This window comes from Habropoda laboriosa, unplaced genomic scaffold (assembly GCF_001263275.1).
Source record: "Habropoda laboriosa isolate 0110345459 unplaced genomic scaffold, ASM126327v1 scaffold243, whole genome shotgun sequence".
NCBI classification, from domain to species: domain Eukaryota; kingdom Metazoa; phylum Arthropoda; class Insecta; order Hymenoptera; family Apidae; genus Habropoda; species Habropoda laboriosa.
Genome location: NW_017100433.1, coordinates 664,018 through 690,691, shown reverse-complemented (window position 1 = coordinate 690,691; position 26,674 = coordinate 664,018). Strand labels below are relative to the sequence as shown.

The 26,674-nt window shown below is 45.1% G+C and overlaps 1 protein-coding gene across 1 annotated transcript; it reads right to left on the bottom strand.

Annotated features, from left to right (window-relative positions):
- Positions 1 to 2,638: 2,638 nt before the first annotated feature.
- On the bottom strand, positions 2,639 to 25,297 carry LOC108575893 (disco-interacting protein 2 homolog A). The gene is made up of 17 exons (XM_017938825.1): positions 24,471 to 25,297; positions 23,269 to 24,140; positions 20,539 to 20,610; positions 16,819 to 17,031; positions 12,299 to 12,436; positions 9,524 to 9,718; positions 8,495 to 8,987; positions 8,075 to 8,411; positions 7,187 to 8,000; positions 6,670 to 7,100; positions 6,356 to 6,587; positions 5,167 to 5,297; positions 4,686 to 5,072; positions 4,118 to 4,453; positions 3,753 to 4,049; positions 3,085 to 3,635; positions 2,639 to 2,983 (listed from the first exon to the last, which is right to left on the bottom strand). Exons 1-17 carry the CDS (start codon positions 25,295 to 25,297, stop codon positions 2,731 to 2,733), a joined length of 6,579 nt encoding a protein of 2,192 aa, XP_017794314.1. The 3' UTR covers positions 2,639 to 2,730.
- Positions 25,298 to 26,674: the final 1,377 nt, after the last annotated feature.

Sequence of the window (26,674 nt, the reverse complement as noted above, 5' to 3'; positions counted from 1 at the left end):
ACAAAAGACGAGTCTATGATATGTAGTTTTAATATGTGCGCGTCTATTTTCATACGAAGTTCAATACGAGCCTTCTAACGATGCAAAAAATTGACAAACTTGCTTCGTTTGAATAGCAACGCACTTCATACAACGGTCAATGCACGATGCCCTTGGAGCAAGTGCACACCTCGTATCTGTATGCCATTATATTAAAATAAGAATATAAAATTATAAAACTATCAACAAATGTACACAATAGTAGAAAAGTCTTGAAAATAATAAAATTCCAAGGAAATGGGGAAGAACGCTATCGACTTTCGGGGTCTGCATCGAAATTGTTTCGAAAGTTTTTGCTCGTCAATTTCATATCTGTTACAGTTTATACTGCTTGAGGCTTTCGGGTGTAAGCCACATTCAACAGGATAAGTTTCTCAACGTTTCGCCAGCGTTGCAGCTAGTTTCATCACGCGAAACATTAGGAAACTTATCCTAATGGGCACAGCTTACACTCGAAAGCTTTAAAACTTTCATTTCGTATCTGTGTTTGTGAACAGCCGTAAATAGGCCATGATAATTTACACGTTACCAATATTTCACTTACTTGTTCGTATCATTTCTTTTTAGTTATAGTTTCATCTATAGTAATAATTGAACAATTCAGTCAAAGAGTAAAAACATAAAGATAACGAATGAAAAAGTAAAAATTGGAAATCTTTGATTCGAGCAATTCTAACCCGAAAGTCGATTATTGCGATAGCGTTGTCGATCTACGTGGTTTGAGCTTTAGCCGAGACCAGTTTCACGACGAGAACGCGTTTGTGCATTAAAAAAGTAAAAAAGGAGGGAGAAGAAAGTTAGCGCGTAAATTTTTGGCGCGTACTGTTCACCAATTGTTCGTAATTCGAGGGTAACTTTTCCATATTGACTAAAGTCAGAAACCGCGGAATGAGACGCATCAATACTAGCTACTTCGACAGCACTTTCGCTTGAATTCTTTGTCCCACTGTATATCAGATTTCTTTCTTTCTTAAATATCGTCCAAAAAAGAGGCGTTCTAAATAGTTTCTTTCTTTGTTTCTCTTTCAAATATATCACCGTTTGTTATAAACGACCTAAAACCCTGAGATGCGAATTCGCCTTACTGCGATTAATCTTTCCTATGGAAAAATTGGCCAAGTTAATCTGGTTTCCGAATGGTTTTTCAAAGTGTACCCTCTCAGCACGCAATAAATCGTTCTCTAAACTTTACAAAGTCAAAAATATACGCGTTACAACATTGTGTCTATTATTTCATAAGACGAAAAAGAGGTAAACATTTAATGGACGCTTTTGTTTAAAAAAAAAAAAAGTGTACGTTTTCGGAACAAATATGAGACCAAGTGTTAAGTTTATTGCGTGCTGCTGAATATAATATAAATACTCTAACGTATAAAAGGGCGGTGTTGTGCGCGACGCAGCTAAATACGATCAAACTCCTTAACGACTTGGAACCGTTCTCGGTCACGCTTCCAAATCGATTCACATCGAAATCGTTGTACGATACCAACAACGTATACAAATTATTCCGAACGAAATTCCATAAAAATTAGATAGTCAGAGCGATAGCGAACTGTATGTGCTTTCTCAGCGTCAATACGTTAGAAAAAATGTCGACAGTTAAAATTTTTTACGTTTACAATATGATTACGTATGATTACGTAAGCTAATCGTTACTTTACGTAGTAAAAAATCGTTAAGCTACACGAGTCTACGATAAATTGTATCAAATTGTTTTCCTTTTACTTTTCTCTAATAGACATCAGATACTTGTGTGTGTATACCTGTAGTTCGCGGAATAATCGTCCACTTTTCATTCACGAGAGCGTGATAGAACTCGCCCTCGTTAGAGTTTACGTCTCCGTTAAAAAAAACTTCTCCCATTTTTCCACTTGTAAAAAAGCTCACTACCGTTCTGATGTCGTTGATAAATAATGAATGGTACTATTCGTCACTTTAACATTCAGGTAATACAATGTATAAAAGCACGATTTTAGCGAAAACAGCTGAGTCGTGTCTGAGCTGTACATACTTGTCGTGGCAGTCTGTAGTTCGAAGGTATTCGAGATTATATTTTTGCGCATTTTTAGTTACTCCTTCGCTGCGGATAGTTCGTTGGTACAATACGTAGAGTTACGTAAGTCTTGTTAACCCTCTAAGCATCAATAATGCGCTGTGCGTATCGTTTCAATATTTTTTTCACTGTTTCGTGTAGAATTTAATCGTCATTGGTGACTTTTCGGACTGTTGTATTTTTGTTTTCCTTGTCAAAGTTTCACGTAGAAAACGGTTCATTTTGTATCGTCCCCGCTTGTGCATCTAAAAGTTGTTCACACTTACCACTTCTAACGTGGAAAGTGAAAAATTTCAAGTTTCAAAGTGCAACAAACTTTCTCACTCCTTTCAATGCATCAACGCGACGAAAAGATTTGAGTACACGCGTGTTCCTCTCTCCGAGGAAAAATATAAATTGTTTAGGGACGACGTTCGCTTTAAAAATACGTAGAGTCCTCGTAATATATTCCAGTTTCTTCTCCACCGAGAAATCGTCTTCCTTAAGGAAGGATAAAAATTTGAAATGCAGCTTGCGACTTCGAGTCGAGAGCAGCTATGCGTCGACATGGGAGTAGAGGCAACAACGTGACTGGAAAGTACGATACCAGTCTCGCGTCGTTCACTATGTAATGCATTTGCCGCGTCCTCCGATATCGCTCACATATTATACGCGACGTAGATGGGGTCGAGTTGGTCCGCTAGGAAACCATCACGCAAGTGCATTCGTTGCTTCTCGCCACGCGAATTTATCGGTACCACTCCTGGATCCACAACGACCACCACACCAACTACCAGATGGTGTTCTTCGAGAACCGCGCTGGTAACCAGTGCTACGAGATCTAAAGCTTCGCTTTCGCTCCCGTCCAGTTCCACCACTACTACTAGGAGGTTGGTCCATGTAAATACGGCACTGTGAATCGTACAAACGTTATTGTTTACAATCAAAAGGGGAATACAGTGTTATTGATATTCCTACTATTATTATCGTTCCAGGAGATATCATTTACTCACCATTCTGCTATCTTTTTGTGACACCTCATTACGCTATTCTCAATGTCAATCGGGTGGTATCGCATTCCCCTGAGCAGAATAGCTTCGTCGAGGGCGCCTACTACAAACACAGCATCGTGTAATTCAGCGTCACCAGGAACGAGGTCCGCTTCAGCGGAAGTGTCACCGGGAATGTCACTGATAACCGACTGTTGAACGCTCTCGGTACGTCTTAAGAAACCAAGATAGCCGGTTCTTGCGTAAACCTCGTTCGTGTTTCCTGTGACGAGGCGAGCGTTGAAGTGATCCGCGTAATCGCTCTCGTCACCGTATATTGTGAAATAGCCGCTGGCATTGTGAGCAGATTGCACCCAAATTTCGCCTAAATGAGAATCTCCACACTGTCCTTTCGTTTCTGGATTAGCGATGATCACTTTCACTCCAGGGAGTAATTTGCCTGATTCCATCAGGCACAAGGAGTGTGGACTACCTCGTTCGACCAGAGACACTCGGTCGTTGCGCAATGCACGAAGATCAACGTATACTGTGGAAGGTTCTGGACTCGATGCTCCCTGTTTCGAGAATATCATTTAGCGTGTAGCTGAAGAAAACTCTAAGACCTTTTATTAAATGACATTTTAAACGAAAGAGAAAAGTTGTATTTTCATTAAACACAGTGAGGTGCAAACCTGTAAGCAAATAGCTGTGTTTACTCTACATCCAAAGGACGTCGAGACAGCACGTGGACTGAGTCCCAAAGCTGAGAAGAGTTTACTGAAGCTCGTTGTTAGAGCGATTCGCGGTCTCTCTTCAGCTACAACCACGCACGTTCTGACACAGGCCAAACTAACTCCTCTCGCTTTCAGAGCGTGAACAGAAGAGCCAAGACCCTTTGTGCACAGCTCCATCACACCGTAAGAACAAAACGTGTCTCTCACTCTGGACTGACTAACCGCTGACAACCATAACGCTGGATTAGCCTCCACCTACAAAGAGAGATATTAAAATATGTCCCCTTTTATTCACGAACCGCCTATAGGGAGAGGAAACGAACCTCCGACGGCGGTATAAGTATGGAATGATGACCGCTGTATATACTGCTCAAACACCAGAGAGCGAATCCCAATCCAGAGTAAGGATCCAGGCACAGAGCGATGTGTCTAGATGGATACAATTCACAGGCAAGTTTCATGGCACGACACAGAGACGTCACAGCTGCATGGGACATTTTAATTCCGGCAAGCATGCCCGTAGTCGAGACGCTGAAATCCAAATATGCCAGCATCTCCGCAGTGGGCGCTCGATACATAACAGGTAGCTTCTTCTTTGGCATGTCGTCCATATCGAGAATCGTCGGCCAACTCTTAATGTCCACGACATTGTTCGCTTCCTATAGTATCAATACGTAATAATTATAATCACTCGTTAAGAAAAGAAGAAAAATAATTTAACGCTTTAACCGCACACTCCTCTCCCGAGCAAGACATCAGAAATTCAGTTTAATTAACAAGACATTGTTCAGGTTGAGCAGTTAAAGGGTTAAAGACACGACATCGACCGAATAGATATACATTTATATATATACATATAGGTATATAAAAACACATGACACGTTCATGTACCTTTGTCTTCAGCAGTTTCAGGAGATTCTGATTCGTGAGCACGAGCACAGACTTACTCACGTCCACGATCATGCGAACAGTTGGTAAAGTGGTTTGGAGGTTTTGCGGATGAGGTGGCCTAATTGTAACTGGCACGGCTCCAACATACAAGCAACCATAAAACGCGCATATCAAGTCTGTACCAGGAGGAAATATTAACGCCACGTGGTCCCCTGTATTGATCCTTCCACGGTCTAACAGCAAATTCCCGATTCGTTCGGCCTTCTTGTGCAATTGCGAGCAAGACAAAGAGGTTGCTACCGCTCCCTTCGCGTTCAGAGACGTGAAAATCACGTGATCGGAGGTACTGACTGCACGCCATCGTAGGATCTCTGAGATGAACTGATACTGGAAATTGAAAACATGGAAAATGTGGTGAGTAAGCGGAGAAACAGAAGGGTGGTGTATAAGATGAGATATTGGTACGTGATAGAAATTTTACCTTTTTAGCATTATCACTATCCTCGTCCAAGACACCCATGTCTCGTCCTTGAGCCGAGGCCAGTCTATTACCCTGAACAATGTTGCCCACCATCACACTGGCCGGACCAACGTCTGCAACAGAATCCCCCGCTACACGCCCCCGCACCATTCCGTTAGTAAACCAACACAAACACTCAACCCAATAATGAGTAGCTCACACACTCTCCCCTGACTGAGGCCGGAAAATCAAAGCTAGGTTCGTGAACTGGTTCGTTATTGTCGAAAGGTGATTAATACGCACGTCCTATATACAAGACGTGCTCCGAGCATTCCATTGAACTGTACATACTTAATGAACAAAATAATTCGGTGCTTCTCCAAAACGTACACGACACAATAGCGATGTGAAATTTAATCGAAAGCATACTCGCGTGGAAAATAGAATGCAACATTGATGAGAAGATTGTAATCTTCCCCCCCTTTTTTTTTTCTTTTTGGAATAGTGATAGAAAAGATCGAGAAGAATCTCACATCGCTAAAAAGTAACTTTGTCTATAGGCTTGGACCAACTACAGGGTGTTCGGAACTCAGCCAAAAGAAAGAAGGGCAAAAATAATAGAAAATCATGCTAAGCATTAAATATAATATTTTAGTGTTGGGCGGGTTAACAATACATGATATGTAGCAAGAGACAGTTATATACTTTGTACATTTGTGCTAAGTTACTAATAAATAAGCCTACTGATGACTTTGTAAGAAAAGCGTAAGTGTTAACGTCCCATCGCGTTAATCCGAATTTCTTTCTTCGTCGAACAGAGCGAATAAAACGTCTGTGATCGCGGAATTAATCGTAAAGAACTGCTCATTCATTCTCCCAATAATCATTCTCATGTACATCTTAAGCGAAACGATCCAAAAAAATTGGTAATATATCCATCGACGCGATACAATCTTCGCTCTCTTTCTTCGACAACGTCCAACTTGGCAATTCTTCTACCAATTTCATGGGTCTTCGCTTAAATCAACAATACGTAAAGAAAAGAGAGAGAAAATAAAGAAACGTAGTAATGTTACAACGAAAGAAAAAGAGCGTATATACGTCTTTGTACTTGCTGACATTCATGTAATTCATTGAAAGTCCGTATTTTCTATTAATCGAGGCACCTGGTTCGGGGATAGTACTCACACGTGAATGTGCAATCGCTTACCTGAATGGACTTCGCGTGGTTTCGGTAGATTGGTAACGCAAGTGTGCGGACAAAGAAGAACATTAGCCGGGTGTAGGGTACCCTCTAGGAAACGTCGTTTCGTTTCCGACAGATGAATACCGCCCAACGGTGTTTTCGGCAGATAATTCGGCGGGACCAAAGCGAGACAATATATCCCGACAGCGTGGATAGAATCAACAGCTTGAAGCACTCGGGACATCCATTGGAAACTCTGAAAAATCCGTACACGATCGTCGAGAGTTTCTATAAATAAATAGCAGGGTTGTTAAACGGAATAAGAAAAACACGCGTACTTCTTCCTCGCTGCAATCGGGTCGTTGCTCCGCGACCACGCATATTCTCTCGTCCCTGAGAACGCGCACGCTGAAAACGGCTATTCGACCGCGGTAAATGAACTTCATCGGTTCGACGGCCAAAACTGTAGCTATAATATCGTCAGCGTTGTGCTTTCTTCCCGTGACAGTCATGAGGCCGTCGCGCGATCCACAGACAAACACGAGGCCTCCGGGACCCAGAAAACCCAATAAACCAGAACGCGTGTATTCCACATCGCCAAGCGGACTTCCATCAGCCTGGAGTGGGGATACTTTGAACGTATTGTTCGTCAGTCCCTGTAATCCCCAGTATTGATTTCCAGTGGCTGAACTGTGCACACAGATCTCGCCCACTTCGTCAGTTTTGCATATGAAGGGCTGTCCTTCCATTTTGATCACCACCACGATACCTGTCGAGAACGAGCATTCCCAATCTTATCAACACCGTTTCACATTGAGCGCCCTAACGGAGAAACGTCTAAATAAGAAGACTTACTTCCAGGCATCACTTGGCCGCAGTCCTGAAGCGTGAGGGAAGTGAGAGAATTCTCTTGATCCACTCTGACAACTCCGTAACTCAGTCCGGACATAGACAAGACGCCACGCCCGGTAGCGTTTACTCCAGCACGACCCGGTCGTCTCACAGATACAGTGAGCGCCTCGCTGGACGATGCACAAGGACAGACAGCGTCCGGTCTCAAGCCCTTCGACTGAAATACCGAGAGAAACTGGTCGCAGGAGGAGAGCGACCATGGATTTGCACCGTCAGCCACCAGCAACAGCCTCAACGACGACAGCGAGATATCCTTGTGATCCTTCGTGGCAAGGAGACCCCAGTGGAGGTCTCGCGACTTCACCACGGCTACGCTCGCGCGGTGTTTCGTGATCATTTGCATCCAACTCGCGGGGTTCACTTTCATCAGAGCGTACGGTATGAAGATCACGTGCATCCCATTTAGAACGCTGGTGAGGGTGCTGTGCCACAGACCGACCTCACGTTTGAAGTCCAAAACGCACACCGCGTTCTCCCCTTCCGTGTAGCCGCAGGCTTGCGTCAGAGCTCGACAATGCGCCAACATAGCTGATCTCGTCACCGTTACACCCATCACCGAGCCATCTTTGTCCGTCGTGTACTCGATGTACGCCGGTGTGTCGTCTGTCAATCGAGGCGGTGGCAGCCAATCTTTCGGTGTTTTACCCAAGTGTTCTGTCACGAACCAATGTAGCTTCGGCCACCCTTTGAACGCTACAACTTCGCCAGCTGCGGTCTTTGGCAGGCCTTTCAGGCAAGCTTCGCTGGTCAACGCCACCTGGAAAGAATTTCGAGGTTTGTTTCCTACTTTGCTGCTTTCTATACTCTCGACAAAAGGTTCAGTTGAATTACCTGAATTCCACAGCTACCCAAAAGGAAACCAATCTGCTGGGAGCCGGCATCTCGACGCGTTAGAGGGACCTCGATGGGTACAGGTACAATACCAGCCTGGAGGCAACCGTAGAAGGCGCACATGAAGCTTATCGGGTCGTTGTTCGGATAGACCAGGGCGATTCGATCGCCCGGTTTCAGACAGCAATCGCCGCCACGACTTAGAGCCTTGTTCAACAACGTGTAGGCTATTTTATGGGAACGACTTAGGAGTTTTCCATACGTGAGCGTTACGCATAGCTTGCCGTTTGGATCGAGCACGGTCGCCACTGGCGCCTTGTACGATGCGGAACCATACCTATACGAAACATTTCATACCGAGATCTTGTCATTTAGATAGGAACTTTAACGAGGTTGAACCTTCGTTTGGATTTTAGTCACCTCTGTATAGCGGCCTCGAGAGACCTAGGTAAACCAGCGGCCACGGATGATTGTTCGCCGACCGCGGAGGTCATAGAACCGCCCTCAGGTTTCGGTGCATTCGGATCCTTGGGATTAGCCGCGATCTCGAGCTCGATGTCGTCGTCCTCGTAGAACTCGGGCAGAGGTCGACGTTTCGGCCGTTTCAACGTGTTCAGCAACTGTTGAATCTTCGCGGAGACCTTCCAACGTCCGGTGGTCCCGGTGTTGTTCTGATCCTCGACGACGTGATAACGATTCACTCGATCGGCGCCCGGTCGCCTGGTCGACTGCTGTGCAGCCGGTGTGTTGCTTGTGTGCGTCACGTCCGGAGGCTGGATGTTGCAGTAGGCATGGGGCGTGTATTCCGCGATGTCGGTGATGTCCGCACCAGGAGGTCTCCTGGCTGGTGGTCTTGGGGGTGGAGGCGTGTCTCGCGCCGAACCGGTGCTGCTAGTATCCGACAGTCCTGTGCCTAAAATTCCACCGTCAAATAGCCTCCTCTCTAGCGCGTCCTTTCTCAATGCTTTCAAATATTCAACAAGCTACGCTTAACCCTGCAGTTACACGACTCCTCGACGGAATTTTATTTCGCTATTTAAAAAAATTCGGAAAATCGAGCAAGTTGGAAGAAAAGAAAGGACCAAGTTTCTACTTTACGTTACACGTGAATTTTCTCGTTCCTCCTAGAAACGCAGAGTCTCGAGAAAGAGTCTCGATTGAGAGAGTTAATCGTGTAAACGGCGGGTTAAGCGTGTACAGCGAGCTGGGTCCGAGTATCTCGACAACGGATTCGCATTAACCGTACGGAATCCAAGCGGCTGTTGAATGGAAAAGTCGCATAACCAGTTCCATCATTTGCCGAGTGCAAATAGATAACCGATCGAGCCACGGCGAACCGAAGGAAGAGACGCGTGTGGTGAAATTTATCGGCGCGAAGAACACAAGAAGGCGAAGTAAGGAAAGAGATAGCTAAAGGAAGAAACAATGAGATTCGAATGGTGTATATACCCGTGGGACCACCAGCACCGGGACTTTCCTCGGTGACCACGCTGTCCTCGTCGCTACTCGATTCCCCGCTGTCGCGACGCTCCCGGTCGGGACTTCTGGCCATCACGGACGTTCTTTTCGACGGCATGGGCAACGACGGCTTAGGACGGCCCTGCATCGCCGCCAAAGCTTGCTGCACCGCCTCCTGGCGGACCTCTGCGTGCATTCAGAGTCGGAATGATCAACTGAATATAAACCTCTCAAAACTTCTGGCGCGATATTAACATCGACTGCTTTTTTCTTTTACAGATTTTAGAGGAGACACGCGTATTAAAAGGATCCTGAAACGCTTACATCTTAGCTTAAAATCACAAGTGTGGTAATGCGGCAAAGCCTCTCTATGCATAATTTCTAATACTATGCAATGTGTGTGTTTGTTTGTGTGTGTGTGTGTGTGTTGGTTAAATTCTTGGCAATTTCTCGTTCAGCATAAATACTTCATTTATCTGGAGTTTTTATTTTTTTCCATTTTTCGGTTTGTTCCACGGTGAAGGAATTTTTAGATGAACTTTTAGGGATTGTGAAGTCGAGGTAGCTCTTCACCCGCACGGTAGGCTTCTCTCTTTCTCTCTTGCTTCTTCGTACAGTAATTTATCCCGGAATTTTTCCGGAAAGCAGCGTATCGAATTATCTTATTTCCATCGCTACACGCGTGTGCACTCTCACGTGCAATCGCGCAACGTGCTCCACGTAACAAACCGCGTCCCGACGTTGCACAATGTCGTAATAACGATACAAATATACCTAGACCGGAAATGCAACAACTCGCTGACCGAATCCGCTCGTCTCTATTACGCCTCGCTCTATATTTCGATCGACCTTACGATCGTCCGCAAGCACGTACGTGAAAAAATAAAATTGAAACATCTTGAATATCAGTTTTTTTTTTTTAATTTTTCCAATTTCGAAGTCGTCAAGGTGATCAGAAGAGTGTTCCATGCTAGAAGAGGATACTCATCGAGGAAAAAGGATATAGAGAGCATTCGATTGGCGGATTTCCTCCAGTTCGAGCGTAATCGCGCGCAATGAAATATATGAATATCAATATTTTTAAAATTTTCTAAGGTGACGAGAAGTACGCTCCATGCTGTAAGAGGATACAAATCGAGAGCATTCGACTGGCGGATTTCCTCTAGTTCGAGTGTAACAATAAGTATTTGCGTGCAACCGCGCGCGGACGTTCCTCGGATGGGCAGCGACTTATCTTCGGCACGGCATGTTCGTCCTCTTGGACCGGTAACGGTGCACCAGCTGCGAGATTGCCGAGCTTCGCTCTCTGCCTCTAGATAAATGAAGTTTCTATGCGGACTTTTACGCACGGAGAACCGTTCGGTTTTCGTTCCGTTCCGACGAGCACCGCGCCGACATACCAGCTTTGACCCGTGCTCGTCGACAAAGCTCTCCTTCCATGCCAATATTTTCTGGAAAACCATCGAGAAAGAAGAAGAAACGAGGAAACTTGGAAATCTGTTGTAAACGTCTTTCTTTCCCTTTTCTTTCTCGTTTACCGAACGGTTCCCGTGGTAGAAAGGTTTCCATCCTCGTATCTAGCTGCTACTGGTTTTACGATTTGCTTAAAAGTAATTGCACGCATACGCGTTTCAGACGCAGGAAATGCTTTATCAGAGCCGAGACCACTCGCACCGAAAGCGCATTCCTTGCACTCGTGAAGCATGTTTCCGTGTACCGAGCTAATCGAGCTTAATGCAGCACAATTATTCACACGCAGATTACGAATTTGAAGCGTGTCCAGTGTGTGGAGGATTCTATTATGCCTTTCGAACTCCCGATAATACGTGTACCGGTCGCGGTACCGTTCAATAATGTCTAATTACCACGCGACGTATTCTCGATCAGTTCGTTAAATTGAGGAAATTCGTTTTTCACCAAGCTACACGACCGATTTGCATTTAAACGTTGTACAAGTGGCAAAGAAAGGATGAAAGGCTATTGCTACACGCGCAGCCTGTAATACCAGAGAGAGGGGCTCGCGTAATTCCGGAAAATGGCAGCGCAGGATTTTATTGATTGAGAATCTGTCGCATCTAGTTTCTACGGTTGCTGGATTAACCCTAGCGACGACGGCCTCCTTGCTAATTCTTCCATGAAATTTCAATACTCTCGAGCGGCTCCGCGGAGCTCCGCTCTACGTAGATTACGTAAAAAAAACATCCTCCGTTGAAACAAGAAAAAAAAAAACAGACAAACGGAAAGTAGGTTTCTCTTCTAAAAGTAAGAGATGTTATTAACACGTTCACACACGTTAAGCTTTTTTCTTCAAATTGTTACACATATAATCGAGTTAGAAAATGTCGTGTGAATTATAAAAGGCAGGATGTTACGAAAAGGGCATTGAACGTGTCAATGTCCAACTCCATCTCAGAGCTACGTTAGAAGAGAAAAACGAAAGTTTGCGCACGAAATGTACAAAAGGGACAAATAAAAGAAAAAAAAGAACGAAATTGACAGCGAGACGTGATAAGGAAAAAGAAAAATAAAAAGGGAAGAAAATCGAACGGACGAAGGAAAATAGCGACGAAGTAGGAGGAGGACGAAGAAGAAGCCGGTTTGCGGGCACAGAGCGTAGGATCGGCTCGCGCGGACCGTCTGCGGCCTATAGTTTGAATAAATAAACGGTAATGCATGTAGAACCGCCGTCGTCCGAGGGTTAAGAACCCGTTAACGTTTCTTTTCGTCGCATTGGACCGTTTGATCGTCCAGCTGTGATGTACTCACCGGAATGATAGCGGCTCTCATTGCGCGTGAGTCTGCGATTGCCGCGTCTCGCAGCCGCCGAGTTCGAGTTCCCGGTGTTTCCGGTGGAGCCGCCAGATCCCGGGGGACTGGCGATCCCGCCAGGTACTAGCCGGCCTCCTGCATGCAACACAACAACAACAACGCCACATAGACAAAGAAAGGAGATCTACCAGGATCGACAAGGGTGGCTACGTTTCTCGTTCCTTCTATCTCTGCTCTAGTTTCACTGCTCTCGCCTCTTCTCTACCACCCAGCCCAAAGAAATCTTTCACAATTCTCTATCCAAGCCTCTACTATGCACAAGCAATTCATATTTCCAGTACGAAATACACAACTCCATTCGTCTCTAACGTTACTCTAAAGGTACTCGAGATTTCATCTACAAATTGGACGTGATTGCAACCGGGTGGATCGCGAGAAAAGGGTTAAGCGTGAGTGGAAGAGAATCGTTTCTTTGGCCAGGGTCTAAAAACGGTCGTTCCACCTTCGGAAGCTGCGACGACGATTTCACTTTTATCGATTGTTCGCAGCTCTGCAGTGGCGCAGGGAGGTCAGAAGAGGAGGTGGGCTGTGACGCGATTGAATCACGGCGACGGGACAACTTCCACGTAACCTCAACTCTATCCAGACAATTTCTTTTAAAGACGCTCGGTGGAATGCAACGCGCGACTCGTCGTAACCAACCCAACGGTCCTTCGACGCTTTTATTATCAACAGGATTGCTGGCTGGTTCCATTACCCTACCCTTCTCGCTCCTATCAATCTTTCAACGCTTCAACGTTTCCAATAACCCCGTACCGATCGTAAACTCTCTGTCCAACTTGAAACGTTAATAGCTAATTCCCTGTGGATTGATAAAACGATCGTAGGAACGTTAAAATCTTGCTTTTTTCTCTCTTCTTCTCGACGAATACGTGTAACAGATATTTGATCGAATCATATTCACTTCTAGAGAGAGACTTCAAGCTCCGAGTTACTGTTACGAGAAATTACACAGGCAACTTCTAAGGACCTCCATATCCTGCACCGTTCATTTAACGAGACTCGACAGACGAATATTTTATTATCGTTTTACCGCCCTTCGAATAAATAACACTCGGTTTCCTCTTTTTCACAGGGTTCGTTATTCCCAACGATCACAGCAACGCGGTAGTAGCAAAAGAGGGATTTAACGATCGGAAACTTTTCTCTATTATAATTGATATTCCGTCTCGTCTAGACACTCCTCGTCGACCACCAGTCGTGGTGCGTTCGTTTTTCTTTTTTTCCAAACTAACTGTCGTCGTTTGCAAATCGTCAAGTTTCATCTGAGAGAGAGAGAGAGAAAAAAAGAGAAAAAAACACAAGAGAAACAGAGAAAAAAAAAGGAAACAGAAATATGTACATAAATATAGAAAATATTCCTCGCGTAAGCCATCTTTGTAACGTTATCACGAATTATTTCACCAACATTGTCATCCGTTTCGATACAAGCAAGTATGCGGAAATAGGTCGAATTGTCAGCCACCGTGTTTGCGGGCAGATCCGCGCGCAGTGTGTCGAGATCGGGACGCAAGAATGCCGACGGATGGCCGGCCTGCGATCTCGAGTCACCCGAAGGTGGAACAACCGGTCCCGGCTAAGTCGAATTACAAAGGTATCTAAGGTGTAAAAGCATCTCTGCTCGAATCGGTACGCACGAGGGATTACAAGCAAGCGAGCTACATCAAAGAAAAACATGATAACCATAACCTCTTCAAGCCCTATGCACTTTCGTAATTGTTCAACTGTTCTCTGTCTTTCTGTTATCGTACTTTAAATCGTACATCCCATAAGTTCGTGTCGAATTTTATAATTTAGATCAATATTTTCAAGGAACCCTTAAAATTGAAAAGAAAAAAACCAAAGTGTCTTCTCATTCCACAACTTTTTTTTTTTTTTTTTTTTTTTTTTTTTTTTTTTTTTTTTTTTTTTTTTTTTTTTTTTTTTTTTTTTTTTTTTTTTTTTTTTTTTTTTTTTTTTTTTTTTTTTTTTTTTTTTTTTTTTTTTTTTTTTTTTTTTTTTTTTTTTTTTTTTTTTGTAAGATCATTACGTCGTCCCTATAGAATTTTCGGTATATATATATATACACTATCGGCCAAAAGTTTCGAAGCACCTGACAATTTACATCAATACCGAATCTGCTACTAATTCTTTGTAAACCTGAAATTGATGTTGCACTTGACCTCGTTTCGATTCATTCGAACGACGAAAAGTTCGTTAAAAAATTGCTAACTTTTTTTCAGAAATTTTTCTGTAACTTACAACGAACAGTGATTCCAAACATTTGGCCCGTACTGTACACAGATACTAATTGGAAACGATCGTGGAACAGGTTTAACTTTCAAAATTTTTCGGAAATTCGTTTTACTTCAACAACGACGAGAACAGTTGCCAGAGATAACGTATCCACGGATTTGCACTAGCGATTCGAGGAAACCTCTTTCCCGCTAATTTACACCGATTTAATTAACCGAACGCGATTAATCACGACAGCTTGTTACCAGAGATACGTGTATAATTGTGATCGGTATTCGACGAATTAGAAATTCGTCCATTCCAAGCGAAGCTTTTCTCTGCACGTTACGGTATGAAGGGAATCGAAACGGAACAAACGTTTTGACACGCAAAGTCGGGGAATTACTGTAATCCGCGTAGGATATGAAGAGGTTGTCGAGTCACACGTACATCTCTGTGATCACTACTGATGAGAATGATGGTTTACGTATTACTCAGATTAATATACGGATGAATCGTGAAACGTGAAATGATGATGGCTCGAGCTACGATCTCGATCCCTCCACGATTTCGTTTTAACAATCGCAGAGGGACCGTGAATGAAAAAATCTCCGTTTGGTGAAAATGAAGAAGAAGAAGAATAAGAAGAAAAAAAATAAAGAGGGAACGTGATCGATTCGTGTGTGTGTGTGTGAGGATAGTCGAACGAAACTCTTCTGTTCGATCAACGACGGATGCATTATTAATTCGTTTATTACTGTACATCATGTACCTATCTACGTGCATGGATAATGATCTAAACCGTGCACACTTACAAATCAGACGATCAGTGATCGAATTCACCTCCATATACTATCTACACGTGTCGTTGCACGATACTAATACTTCTTTATGTACAATTGAGTTTATTTTGAAAAAAATCTGACTTCCAGTATACATTTTTTTCTCTTTCGCCTCGTATTCAAGTGCTGCGAATTAGGTAAAAAAAAGAGAAAGAGAGAGAGAGAGAGAGAGAGAAATGCAAGGGGATTACGGTTAATTTAACGATGTTCTTAACGGGAGGATTTTTCTGTGATCACGACGGACCAACACGTTAGTAGAGGGATCGGATTCGCGGAAAAATTCGCCAACGAGTCGTCGAAGCGCAGCCAGTGCCGTGAAGTGCGAAGCCCGAGGGGCCCGCCGCTTAATTAAGACGAGGACCAACGGCATTGCAATTATCCAACGAGTGCTCGACAGCCTGTCAGCTATTCACGGGGTCCCCGTCCGATGCTTACGTTCCTCGTAAATTTCTTTTTCTTTTTTTTTCTTTCTTTCCTTCTCTGCTGCGTATAAAGACAACTCTTTGGAGGATATCGCGCGATTCTTGTACGTCGACGAACCCCTTTTCTCCCCGTCTCCTTTAACCGGGGCGACAATGCCGCTTTACCGAGCCCTCTGCAAATTTATGTCAAAGGGTTTCTTCCTCCGAGCTAACCAGTGAACGACCCGTCGCGTTATATGTGTATATATATTAGAAAAAAAAGAAGCGCACACATGCGAGACGGTGGTAAACAAGAATCGTTACACGTTAAATTAACTTCGCAAAGAGAAAGGAGAGAGAGAGAGAGAGAGAGAGAGAGAGAAGGTGGATGATTCTTCAACTGGAAGTCAGATTTAATTTTCTCATTTTTCTTTTACACGTTTCTTACATACGATTTAATTAAGACACACGCGACAAGTAAATTAGTGACAGGGACAAAAACAAATCGGATTATTATAAACGAGAGTACAAGGAACAAACAAAACTATATATCATGATCATCGAAATGAACGCTAAGAAAGAATGAGAGAAGAAGAAGTATATTATGAAAAGGAAAGAAAAAGCTACGTAGAGAGAGAAACAGTCAAAAATGCACACTGGTCCGATGAGAACGTACAGCAAGATCGTCTAATGAAAAATGATATATTTTTTCCTACCGAAAAAACCACAATCCACACAATGTCAACTATATAGAACAATGTCGCATGTATGTCTCTAAATGGCTAAAACAAAATATGTATGTGTATATATATATATATATATATATGCTGTGGCCGGGCGTAGTAGGTAGATCCCTTAGAGCTAAACTTCTAATGTAATTGTCTAGGCGTGGTGCCAGGAAAGAGAACGAAAAAAAGAGCAAAAAAAAAAACAATAGAAACAAATATACATGTATGGTAAAGTAATTATAAACGTTGAATCGTGCAATACGTCGCGCTACCTGAATGATAGCGCTTCTCGTTGTGCGTGACACGGCGTTGCGTGCGTCGTGCACGTGGCTGTGGTCGGCCACCGACACCGACGCCGACCCCGACGCCAACGCCGACGCCACCACCACCTCCGACACCGACACCACCACCACCGCTTCCATACACCGTTCTCTCCAACCCTCCGATACCGAGGACGCCGACACCTCCTCCATCCTTTCCAGCCCCTGTGTGCCACACACGTGCATATGCAAAAAAGCCACCCTTCTCCAGACTCTTCTCTCTCTCTCTCCTCTCTCCCTCCTCTTCTCTTCTCTTCTCTTCTCTTCCATTCTCTCCTCTCCTCTCCTCTACACTCCTCTCCGCGCGAGTTCCGATTCTCAAACGAGGGGAAACGCCTCGTCACCAGCCTCGTTTTCCACCCTCTATTTTCCCTCTTCACATCTTCTACCCTGGTTATACGCCTAACTATACGACCATGTACACAGACGTGTTTTTTTGCAGTGTGCGTATGTATATCTGGTTCGAGCAGTTTTAATGATTAAAAAATAAAGTGTGGTCAGAGGGTGTGTTGATATCCAGACGGCTAGAAATTTAGCCGGTTTTTTCTTTCTTTTTTTTTTTGAGAATGTGGTTTTCGAAGTTTACGGTCACGGCTTGTTTTCGATTACGATTCCACGGTATCAGAATGGAGGTAATGCTCGCGCGTAAGTCACGCTCCATGGAATTTAATAACGTTCGAGCGAACCGTGACAGTATCGTGACCAACGGTGTAAATCGAGTTTGAATAGTTCACTGCTGCGTATAGTATTTTTCTGGCGGAATGATATCAGATATGTACAAGTCTATCGATACGAGATAGTAGATATTATTAGAAAGGATTTTTTTCTTCTTCTCTATCGATCACTTTCTTCTAATCGTTCACGGAGCTTGAGATTATTGGAGACATTCTTTTTTTTGCGTGTGGAAGAGATTGATATAGTTAGGAGAAGAAGTTTCTATTCTAGGTGGAATAGCGCTGCTCGAATCCGTGAACCTTTGACCTGGTCGTATTGTTAAAAGGTATTGAAAAACGACAATGAAACGTTGTTGTAACCGATGAAGCAGCGAACACAATAGCGTGACAGGATAATCATTGGTTATACGTAATATGTCCTCAGGCAGAAGCTACCTTTTGTTCACGGTTACGTGTTCCTGGGATAGTCGTGAATCAAAAGCGACGATAAATCGTTCGTAGGGGGAAGAACGAACTGGAAATCGAAAATACCTGTTTTCAGACACCTGAACCTCGGGATGTGTTCTTGCTGTTCTCAATCAACTCACGTACGGTATATACGAGTTCATTTTCGATCATTTGTCTTTGTCAATTGAATAACACGTGTAGATGGTACCGTAAATCTTCCGGCGATAATTGAGAATTTCTAACTGTCCTGGACTTCCAAATCGCATTCGCAAATTTTCAAATATTCAAAGTTTCAAATTCCCAAATTTTTAAATCCTCAAGGTCTCAAATTCCCTAATTTTTAAACCCTCAAAGTCTCAAATTCCCTAATTTTTAAACCCTCAAAGTCTCAAATTCCCAAATTTTTAAATCCTCAAAGTCTCAAATTCCCAAGTTTCTAAATCCTCAAAGTCTCAAATCCCCAAGTTTCTAAATCCTCAAAGTCTCAAATCCCCAAGTTTCGTAAATCTTCAAAGTTTTTCAATCCCCAAAGTTTCAAATTTCACAGAATAAACTAATTTCCGGACAGGTGAATCCCCTAACGGTTCAGTTTTCGATTGTTCCATATTCGTACAGCTCGACTATTTTTTCATTCGGCATAACGCAGCGCGAGAAATACGCGTGACGATCATTAGCGAGCTAACAACGCAACTCGCGCCACTCGAATGTATCAGCAATACATTGTATATATCTATATCTATACAAACTTTACACCGTTAGGGGGAATATATCATGCTTCTCGAAGCGATTCTCTACATCTACATCGATGCTGGACTTATTCTATATGACGTCAAGTTACCTGTACCTTACACCTATTCCATCTTAGCAAAATTGAAATTCTACCACGAGATATCCACCATTTTACCAAGAAACCATCGTCAAATTGCTTTCTCTCATTACCAACAATTTGTACCATCCGAATAAGACTATGTAACGAGCTCGAACGCGCGAGAAACTTGCCTCGAACGTGTTTTACCATTGGCACAATGGAACAGGCACGGTTCGAAGGTTCGCGGATAAATGGAATGGAGCAAAGGCAGCGGCGTGCATCGTCGAGATTCTAATCGGGTTAAAAAAAAAAAGAGAGGAAAAAAAGAAAGAAACGTACCGGTAGCAGACGTCTAACGAGTTTCCGCGTGTAGAAAAACCGCTTAGGAAAAGTGGCGAATCGAACGTGACTGTGGACCAACGAGAAAACTCTCTTTAGTCCCGAGTCGCGTACGCGACAATGGCAGATGTGTGTCGCGTATAACGAGCGGATAACGCGGAAGTGACTCTTCCGCATGCAGGTACAGTTAAACACTATGTACACTGCAACCGATTGCAGCTGTTCGACCGATTCCGCGTCTTTCGCACACAGCCTTTTCAACCTTCCTGAGAAAATGCGAAAACTGTTGATACGAGCTTGTACACACTTTCCAAACTCTTCTCTTTTACTTCTAATATCCTCCTAACTCACTCCGACAGAAGGAATCTCCAAGAGTTTCGACCTGCTCCGATAAACGCAAACTTCTTCGTCATAGGCCAAGGTGACGACAGTCCGAAGAACATTGCAGAAGACGAAGCAACTGGGTGGTATCTCGGACGAGGTGAGTTGCGAAAGCGATACGGTGGTTAAATCGACGGAAGAATGTTTGGCACGGCCGGTGAACGAGCACGAAGGGACGGAGAGAGAAAAACCGGTGGAAGGTGACGGATGGAAAACGCTGCGTTCCTCCTTTTATTCCTCTTATTCCCATTACGATTGCATCTGGCGGTATTGTGCACGGAAAGCAGCGTGTGTCTCTTGAGAATCGGAACGCGATTAATATTACCAACGAGCAGAATGAGAGACAGAGACTGGTTGCGTCTGGATGTGGCGCAATAGGCGCGCGCGAGATTATCGCGCGTGCTATAACACGGACCACGAGGACGAGAAGCTTTCGACTACTGTAACGCAAAACGCAACAGAGACCAACCGCGTTACAACGGGAAGACGAAAAAATTTGCTTTATTCGAAAGCAACAACGTCGACGTGAGGTGTTCAAGAAAAATGTCTCTCTCAGAAGAGAGAAAACGATCGATACGACGCACTTTGACTTTTTCTTTCCAAACGTCCATCATTCCTCCTCTCCGTAGGTCATCAATATTTTATCGACATAAAACGCATCTTCCAAGTGTAAAATCGTAGATCCACGGTTCATTGATGAGCCACGTAGCAAGAAACGTCCTCAGGCGAGAGAGAATCGAATGGTCGGTTAAACGAGTCGATAAACGCGTCGGACGATAAATCACTGGTAGTTGCTCCGGGTAAAAATAAAATAGCAGGGGGAACGCGAGAACTGTAAGGAAAGAGCGCGGAAGTGGCCGTGTGTACAGAGTGGAGAAAAGAACGACGCCCGGGTGTTGCGATTCCGTCGCGAGCTTCTCGTCCGCGCGCTGTCTGCTGTTTCGCTAAGAATGAAATGACGATGAGCACAACTCGTTATTCGCTAACTTTTTTCCTTGCGAGCAAAACAAATGTCCGACTCACCCAGCTGCTTCGAGGCATACTGCTGTAGTAGACGTGTCCGTTTCTTCTCGTAGCCCTTTTGCGTAATGTCCCCTGGAAATCAGAAGAAATCGGCAACGATTAGAAAATACCGTCGCAACCTTGCGACAAACTTATGTTTTGTTCGGTGGTGAACGGGCACGCGTCTGGCATTCCTCGGCAATTACCGATCGCGCCTGTTCTCGAAAATAGGTAAATAAGGGGATGGAAGATTGCGAGGCATGCCCTCGGACGAGTGGCTAAATAAGAGAGATCAATTTCTCAATGCTCGTTCCATCGACACCGAAAAAGGACGCGTGGTCTTTCGATAGCTCCTCTCGCGATCGATCTCGTTCCTTCGGGGTAATTTCTTCGTGACACGAAACCCGTGGAATTTCGAGGACGATCGGTGAAGGAGAGCGCATACGCGCCTAGCTCTTCTGAAACACCTGGCCTCCTGAAAGTGACCTCGCCAAATCTGGGGGACCGATGAAATTTACCGAGAAAAGGAATTCCCAAGGCGCTTCGAATACGCAAATTTCACAGACCTGTTCTAGAACCACGTTCTTTAGTTCGCGGGGTGCCCCTTTAACGATGCAACCTTAACGATATTCTAGGTTAATCACTCGAGTCAGGAGAGTGCTTAAATGGTCGCTTCAATTTTACAATCTAATCGACCGTTTCACAGTTGCTCGGACCAATTGTCATTGGCGCTAATAAAAACGTTTAACTCGAGGAGTGTGTTCGGGTTCAAATCTATCGAAATACGAATGTACGTAGGAACGGCAGCGGTATGGCGCCAGTAAAGTGTGGTTCACCAAGCAACGTGTTCCAGCGACGCGATGATCGATTTCGCAATAAAGAAGCCAGCCAAACGGGTTTTTCGTTCGCGAAATTCTAGAAAGGGTATGCATTGTAAATTTCTACGTCGCAACAAGCTTGCCCACGTGTCTCGCGCGTCTCGCGATGCGAAACGAGTTGGCATGCTGGCGTCACGCCTCGTAACTCGGGAAAATGCCTAGAATCGATCGGCTAACGGCCGAGACACGATTTTTCCAGGTGCGAGCATCGGCACACACAACGAAACTAGGTCATACAACATTATCGCTGAATTTATTTCAACGATTCCCGCGTCTCCGCCGTCCAACGTATTTCCCTGCATACTTGTCACATTCGTTGACAACTGGAAGGAGAAGAAACCCTACCTACACCGATTATTGTCCATCTGTGAGAGAATCACTTTCTCCCAATTCTAATTGCACCAACTTTTCCACGAATTACATAACAAGTCTCCGCTACTCAACGACATTCTTACACACGAAATGAAAACTGTTCGAACAATAACCTACGATCGCACCTAAACAAGGGAAATGGCTCAATTGTTCTCCAAGCACACTGGCGCCGAAATATGTAAAACAATCCGAGTCGTGGATTTCGCTTTTGTCTATTCTACCTAACCCGCGAATCGTAACCAATTATATCGACAGATGGATCAATTTCCTAGTTTCCCGACTGAACCTGCTCTTTCTCCAAATCGTCGGATAAATTCTCATCGTGAAATCCAAAATAGATGGACTTTTCAGCATCCTTCGATCCCCAATCCACGCGACGATTGCCCCAAAGTTTGGAAGTTTATCGGGAAGGTAATTGGTCCAGAGAACGATTGAAGTCTCTGGCACGACGAAGGAGAGCGATCTGGTAGCGGAGGAGCGTTTCACGCGAGCCAGAGGACGTTGGACGTTCGAGCTAGTTAAAATTATCGGTACGCGGATCGACCGATCCTTCGGGCAAAGTGCATATTGCGCGCGGCAGACCTACGAACGCGAACACGTCCAAGGGAATTATTGCACGCGGACCAAGAATTTCTCTGCTGGGGATGATCCTGTTCCTATTAAACGTCTACCTAATTTTTCGATACTCCATCTGACGGATAATTGTACGTACCGTTTCGAACCCAAGGCAAAAGTGCGTTTCCAAAAATGTATTTATCCCTGAATCTTTCACCTACTCCCTTGGGCACAGTCAATTAATCGCGGAACGAACTAGAAGCACGCGAAACAATGCGATTTCAACGTTCGCGGTAACAATAGCGCCATTTTTTTTTTTTCTCCTTTTTTCACTGGAACAAGAACAGTGGCGTATATGGGCAGAGAGCAATCAGGAGTCGATAGGCTGTTGCGTCCGAGAGGCATAAAGAAAGAAATCGAAGGGAGGCGGCGATTAGTCGGACGTACGTGCACGGCTTCGAATCGAGTTCAGCTCTGGCAAAAACCGCAATGAAACCAAACTCGGCGAATCTGTTACGTAATTAACGTCGATCACGTGGAGTAGCAGACGAAAAGGAGACAGACGGTAGATTCACGACTGTTAATCGTAACGAGACTGACACGGCGGTTCTAGCCCAACGATCGAACACCTGACTCCGGTTGCACTTAGCCTAGCTGATTTCGATCCTCGTTACACAGCCGAGGAGGAAACGAGCTTGTGCCAATTCCTAGTGTACGTAAAACGTTGTTTTTCACACGAAATCCCACGAGCGTCGCTGGTATGTCAACGAAATCACACACGAGGAAGGAATAAAAAGATCGCGATATTTCTCAGGAGGAATTCCTAGGCGTGTAAAAACGTAATTGCACGGATCGAAGGCACGTAGTAACGTAGGCTGTGAACGGATCGTGCGAATCTAAAGATCGACAGATAATAACCGAGGTATTTGACTGGTTCGATTCTTACTCGGTCTTTTCCTCAAGGACGAGCACTTTCGCACGAGAAATACCGGCTGGCCGGAAGCCTTTCGAAGCTGAGATTTTCGCCTGAGAGGCCTCCTTCTCAGGCCCGACCTTTGCCTCTTCAAATGTTGCTGTTGCCTGTGTATCGCGTGAGAGCTCTTCCTACGCTCGAGACCGAGATCGCTAGGCTCTCCCTCGGTATCGCTGCTATCTGTGGACGACAGACACCTGTAATACATGGACGTGTCCGTGGTGGTCCTCGTGCTCTTCTCTTTGCCGATTAAGTTGCTCGATCCCTTGGACAGAAAGCTGAGGAACTGGTTGCTAGCGAAGTAGTTGGAAGTGATCGGTCTCCATGTGGTTCTCCGTGCTAGAACGCCGCTGCTCCGTAGCTCCTCCGAGAACAACTTGTCTTCGTTGAAGTCGCTGATCTTCGGAGCCCTGCAAGCTGACGACGAAGAGGACGTGGCTGAGAACGAGCCCAGCGACGAAGAGACCAACGAGTTCAATCCACCTTCTCGTCTGTCGTTGAAATCGCCGGAGAGCAACAGCTTCAAGTCGTCGAATTGGTCGTCGGACAGATTCGACGACCAATCGTCGATCCTCTCTATCATCGGGATCTCGCTCTCGGGAAAGTATCTAATCTCGCGCCACACTCGCCTCTGACGTCTCGAACGGCGTCTCTCCGGCGGTACGAACCACACGGGACTGTTCGATCGCACCGGCTGAGGTTTCTTCGTCCTTTGAGATGTTCGCCGTCCACGACGTCTCGAACTGGACCGCCTCGAGGCGTTCGTTCGCTTGAAGTAGCCCTCGGCGCTCACGCTGGGCGACGGTTTGTTCGATCGCCGGTTAAAGAAACCGTTCCTGGTACCCCTGAAGTCATTATCTAATTCACGTCTATGCTCTTTTCAAACTTCCTTCGATCGATGAAATTGACGAAACTTGTTTAATGAAAAACATTACAGCGGTATATCGTGTGCGTGCGTACATTTTAATATCTGAATAAATACGCGAAAGCCGGAGATAATTTCAATAAAAGAATTACCATACTTTATTCGAAAGCTGTCTTCTACTATTCGTGAAACTTACTCGAGCATTTTTTTCCAAACTTTCTAACATAGGATTTTCATGGAAATTTACTACTTTCACGTCCCGCAATTTCATCGTCGACGAGAGCCAATTAACTAAACGAGTGATAGTAACCCTGCACGAAAATCGGCAAGCTTGCCGATTCGCAGAGAGAATCCGAACGCGGACGATCCGTCCTTCCCTGCGATGCTCTTCTCCGGCGCCGATACCGTCCTCGCCACCGTTGGTTGAGGTTTCCTCTCCTTTAGAGCACTGTCCAAAGAATGATGAACGGATGGTCCTGAGGACGAAGGAAAAGGCATGGGTACCGCGTCCCTCCATATTCTACCAAGGCTGATGCTAACGCTGGGAGGTCCCTCTACGAAAGGTTCCTGAACCTGAAGAATATCCTGCTGATTGTTCTTCTCTTGAATCGTCTCGCTCGAAGCTCTAAATGGTTTCGACGGTAAAACAGGCGAGGCATCCAACTCGAGCACCTTCAAGTCTTCAGCCACGTGGTCAGGCTCGTTTTGCTTCGGAAACTTGCAAATCTTGTTCTTTCCAGGAGTCTGCTGTTTGTTCTGTTTATTTTGTTGCTGTTCTCGATGCACCTCGTCCAGTTTCTCGCGAGACGAGGAGCTAACACCTTGCAACCATTCGTCGTAGCTGATCGATTCCCGACTCAACGTATCGTCCTCAAGTTTTTTCCATTTTTGCTGTTGCTGTTCTTTCGATATACTCTGCTTTTCGAGAGGCTTTTCGTTCAAGTTGGAGTCGATGGTAGGCGTCGCGTTGCCAGGCTCCAAGTTCTTCTGAAGCTTGTTACGTCGTTTGCCCCGGTCCAGGTAACTTTTTCTTATCGATATCCTTTTGAAGGACTCGCTGCGCTTGAAGGACGGCTCGTTACGGTCCTTCTTGCGACCGACGAGCCTCCTCAGGTTCTCGAAGGACAGCGGCCTCATCAGTTCGGCCCTTCGACGGACGACTCGACGCTCAAACGATCATCCTGCGTTTCATTGTCAGACTTCTCCTTTCGCCTTTCGCCGTCTTCGAGACTTTTTCTTCGAGTACCGCGATCTCATGTGTACCTACTAGCCTCCAGGATTTTATTTTACACCTTCCCTCCCCGCTAGAGTATACACTCTCTCGCCGAACAATTTCACCGTTCCAGCGTAGAAAAGAAAATCTAAGCAAAAAAGTATCTCCTCAAGTTCTCTCTCTCTCTCTCTCTCTCTCTCTCTCTCTCTCTCGTAGGCGAATATTCCTCGCGCGAAACGAAGGGCTCGTTTTGGTCCTTCTCAGCCAACAACCACGCGTCCTCCTCGAGTCCTTCCAGCCACAACCAACCAGAGAGAGACAGGTAGACAGAGAGAGAGTAAGAGGGCTTCACTGGTTCCACAAGCGTCTCTCTTTCTCTCTCTCTCTCTCTCTCGCATCTGTATCGGCTCTCCTCGTTCGTCTCTCCGTTGCTTGCTCCGGCGAACGTGCACGCTTGCGCGTTTCTGCTGATCTTAAGGTGCAACTCCGAGGTCTTCCAGTCGCGAATCAGCGTGGCTTTCCTTTTTCGATGTGCCTCCTCGTTCCTCCTTCCTCTTCATCACCCTTCCCCGCTGTCTCCCTTTTCGCAGTTTACCCTCCGCGCGGCCAGGATCCCTCGGCAAAAACCGATTCGGCACTCGCGGCCGGCATGGAAAATAATACTCGAACCACGGATTAATTCGTTGGCAACGCGCCGGTTTACAGCCCAACCATTTTCCTGCCGCGTTCTGCCTCGAGGAAATTATGCTCCGATAGCGGTAACCGCGGCACAGCTGCGATTAATATCGCGAATCAAACAGGAACTCGCTCGGAAGAAAGAAGAAGAAAAAGATTCCTCTATTTCGACGTCCTTCGCCTTCTTTTCACCGTCGACAACACTGATACCGTTCTCCATATACGCGCCTCATCCGAAAGCATCTAGAATCGTTGAAAAGATGCTCGACGATACTTTCTCCGCCCTCCAACGATTACGACACCACTGATTTCACCCTTTTCTCCTCTACACACGGCAACGTATATATTTATTATTTCTCGTACAAGAGAAACTTGGCTCCGATAATCATCACCGATCCTTTATCCACTGGATTCGAATTTCATGGAAATTCAAACTTCTCTCACTCTTCTCTTTTCAACATTCACCAGGATGGTAACGACAATTCCAGCACAAAAGTATCACGTCTACGTTAGCACATGTGGTTCTTCAATTTCGATTAGTTAGCAGGCCGTGTCAACGATTATATCACGAATTTCGCGGTACGCGATTTCCGCTGAAACGTTCGATCACGTTCACACATCGGTTT

Excerpts from the sequence above, each read along its gene's own strand:
- LOC108575893 (XM_017938825.1), bottom strand. The coding sequence starts at position 25,297 with ATGAGGCCGCTGTCCTTCGAGAACCTGAGGAGGCTCGTCGGTCGCAAG. Across the intron at positions 9,719-12,298 it reads TGAGAGCCGCTATCATTCCG|AGGTCCGCCAGGAGGCGGTG; the intron begins GTGAGTACATCA and ends GAATGCACGCAG. Across the intron at positions 8,001-8,074 it reads TGGGTAGCTGTGGAATTCAG|GTGGCGTTGACCAGCGAAGC; the intron begins GTAATTCAACTG and ends AATTCTTTCCAG.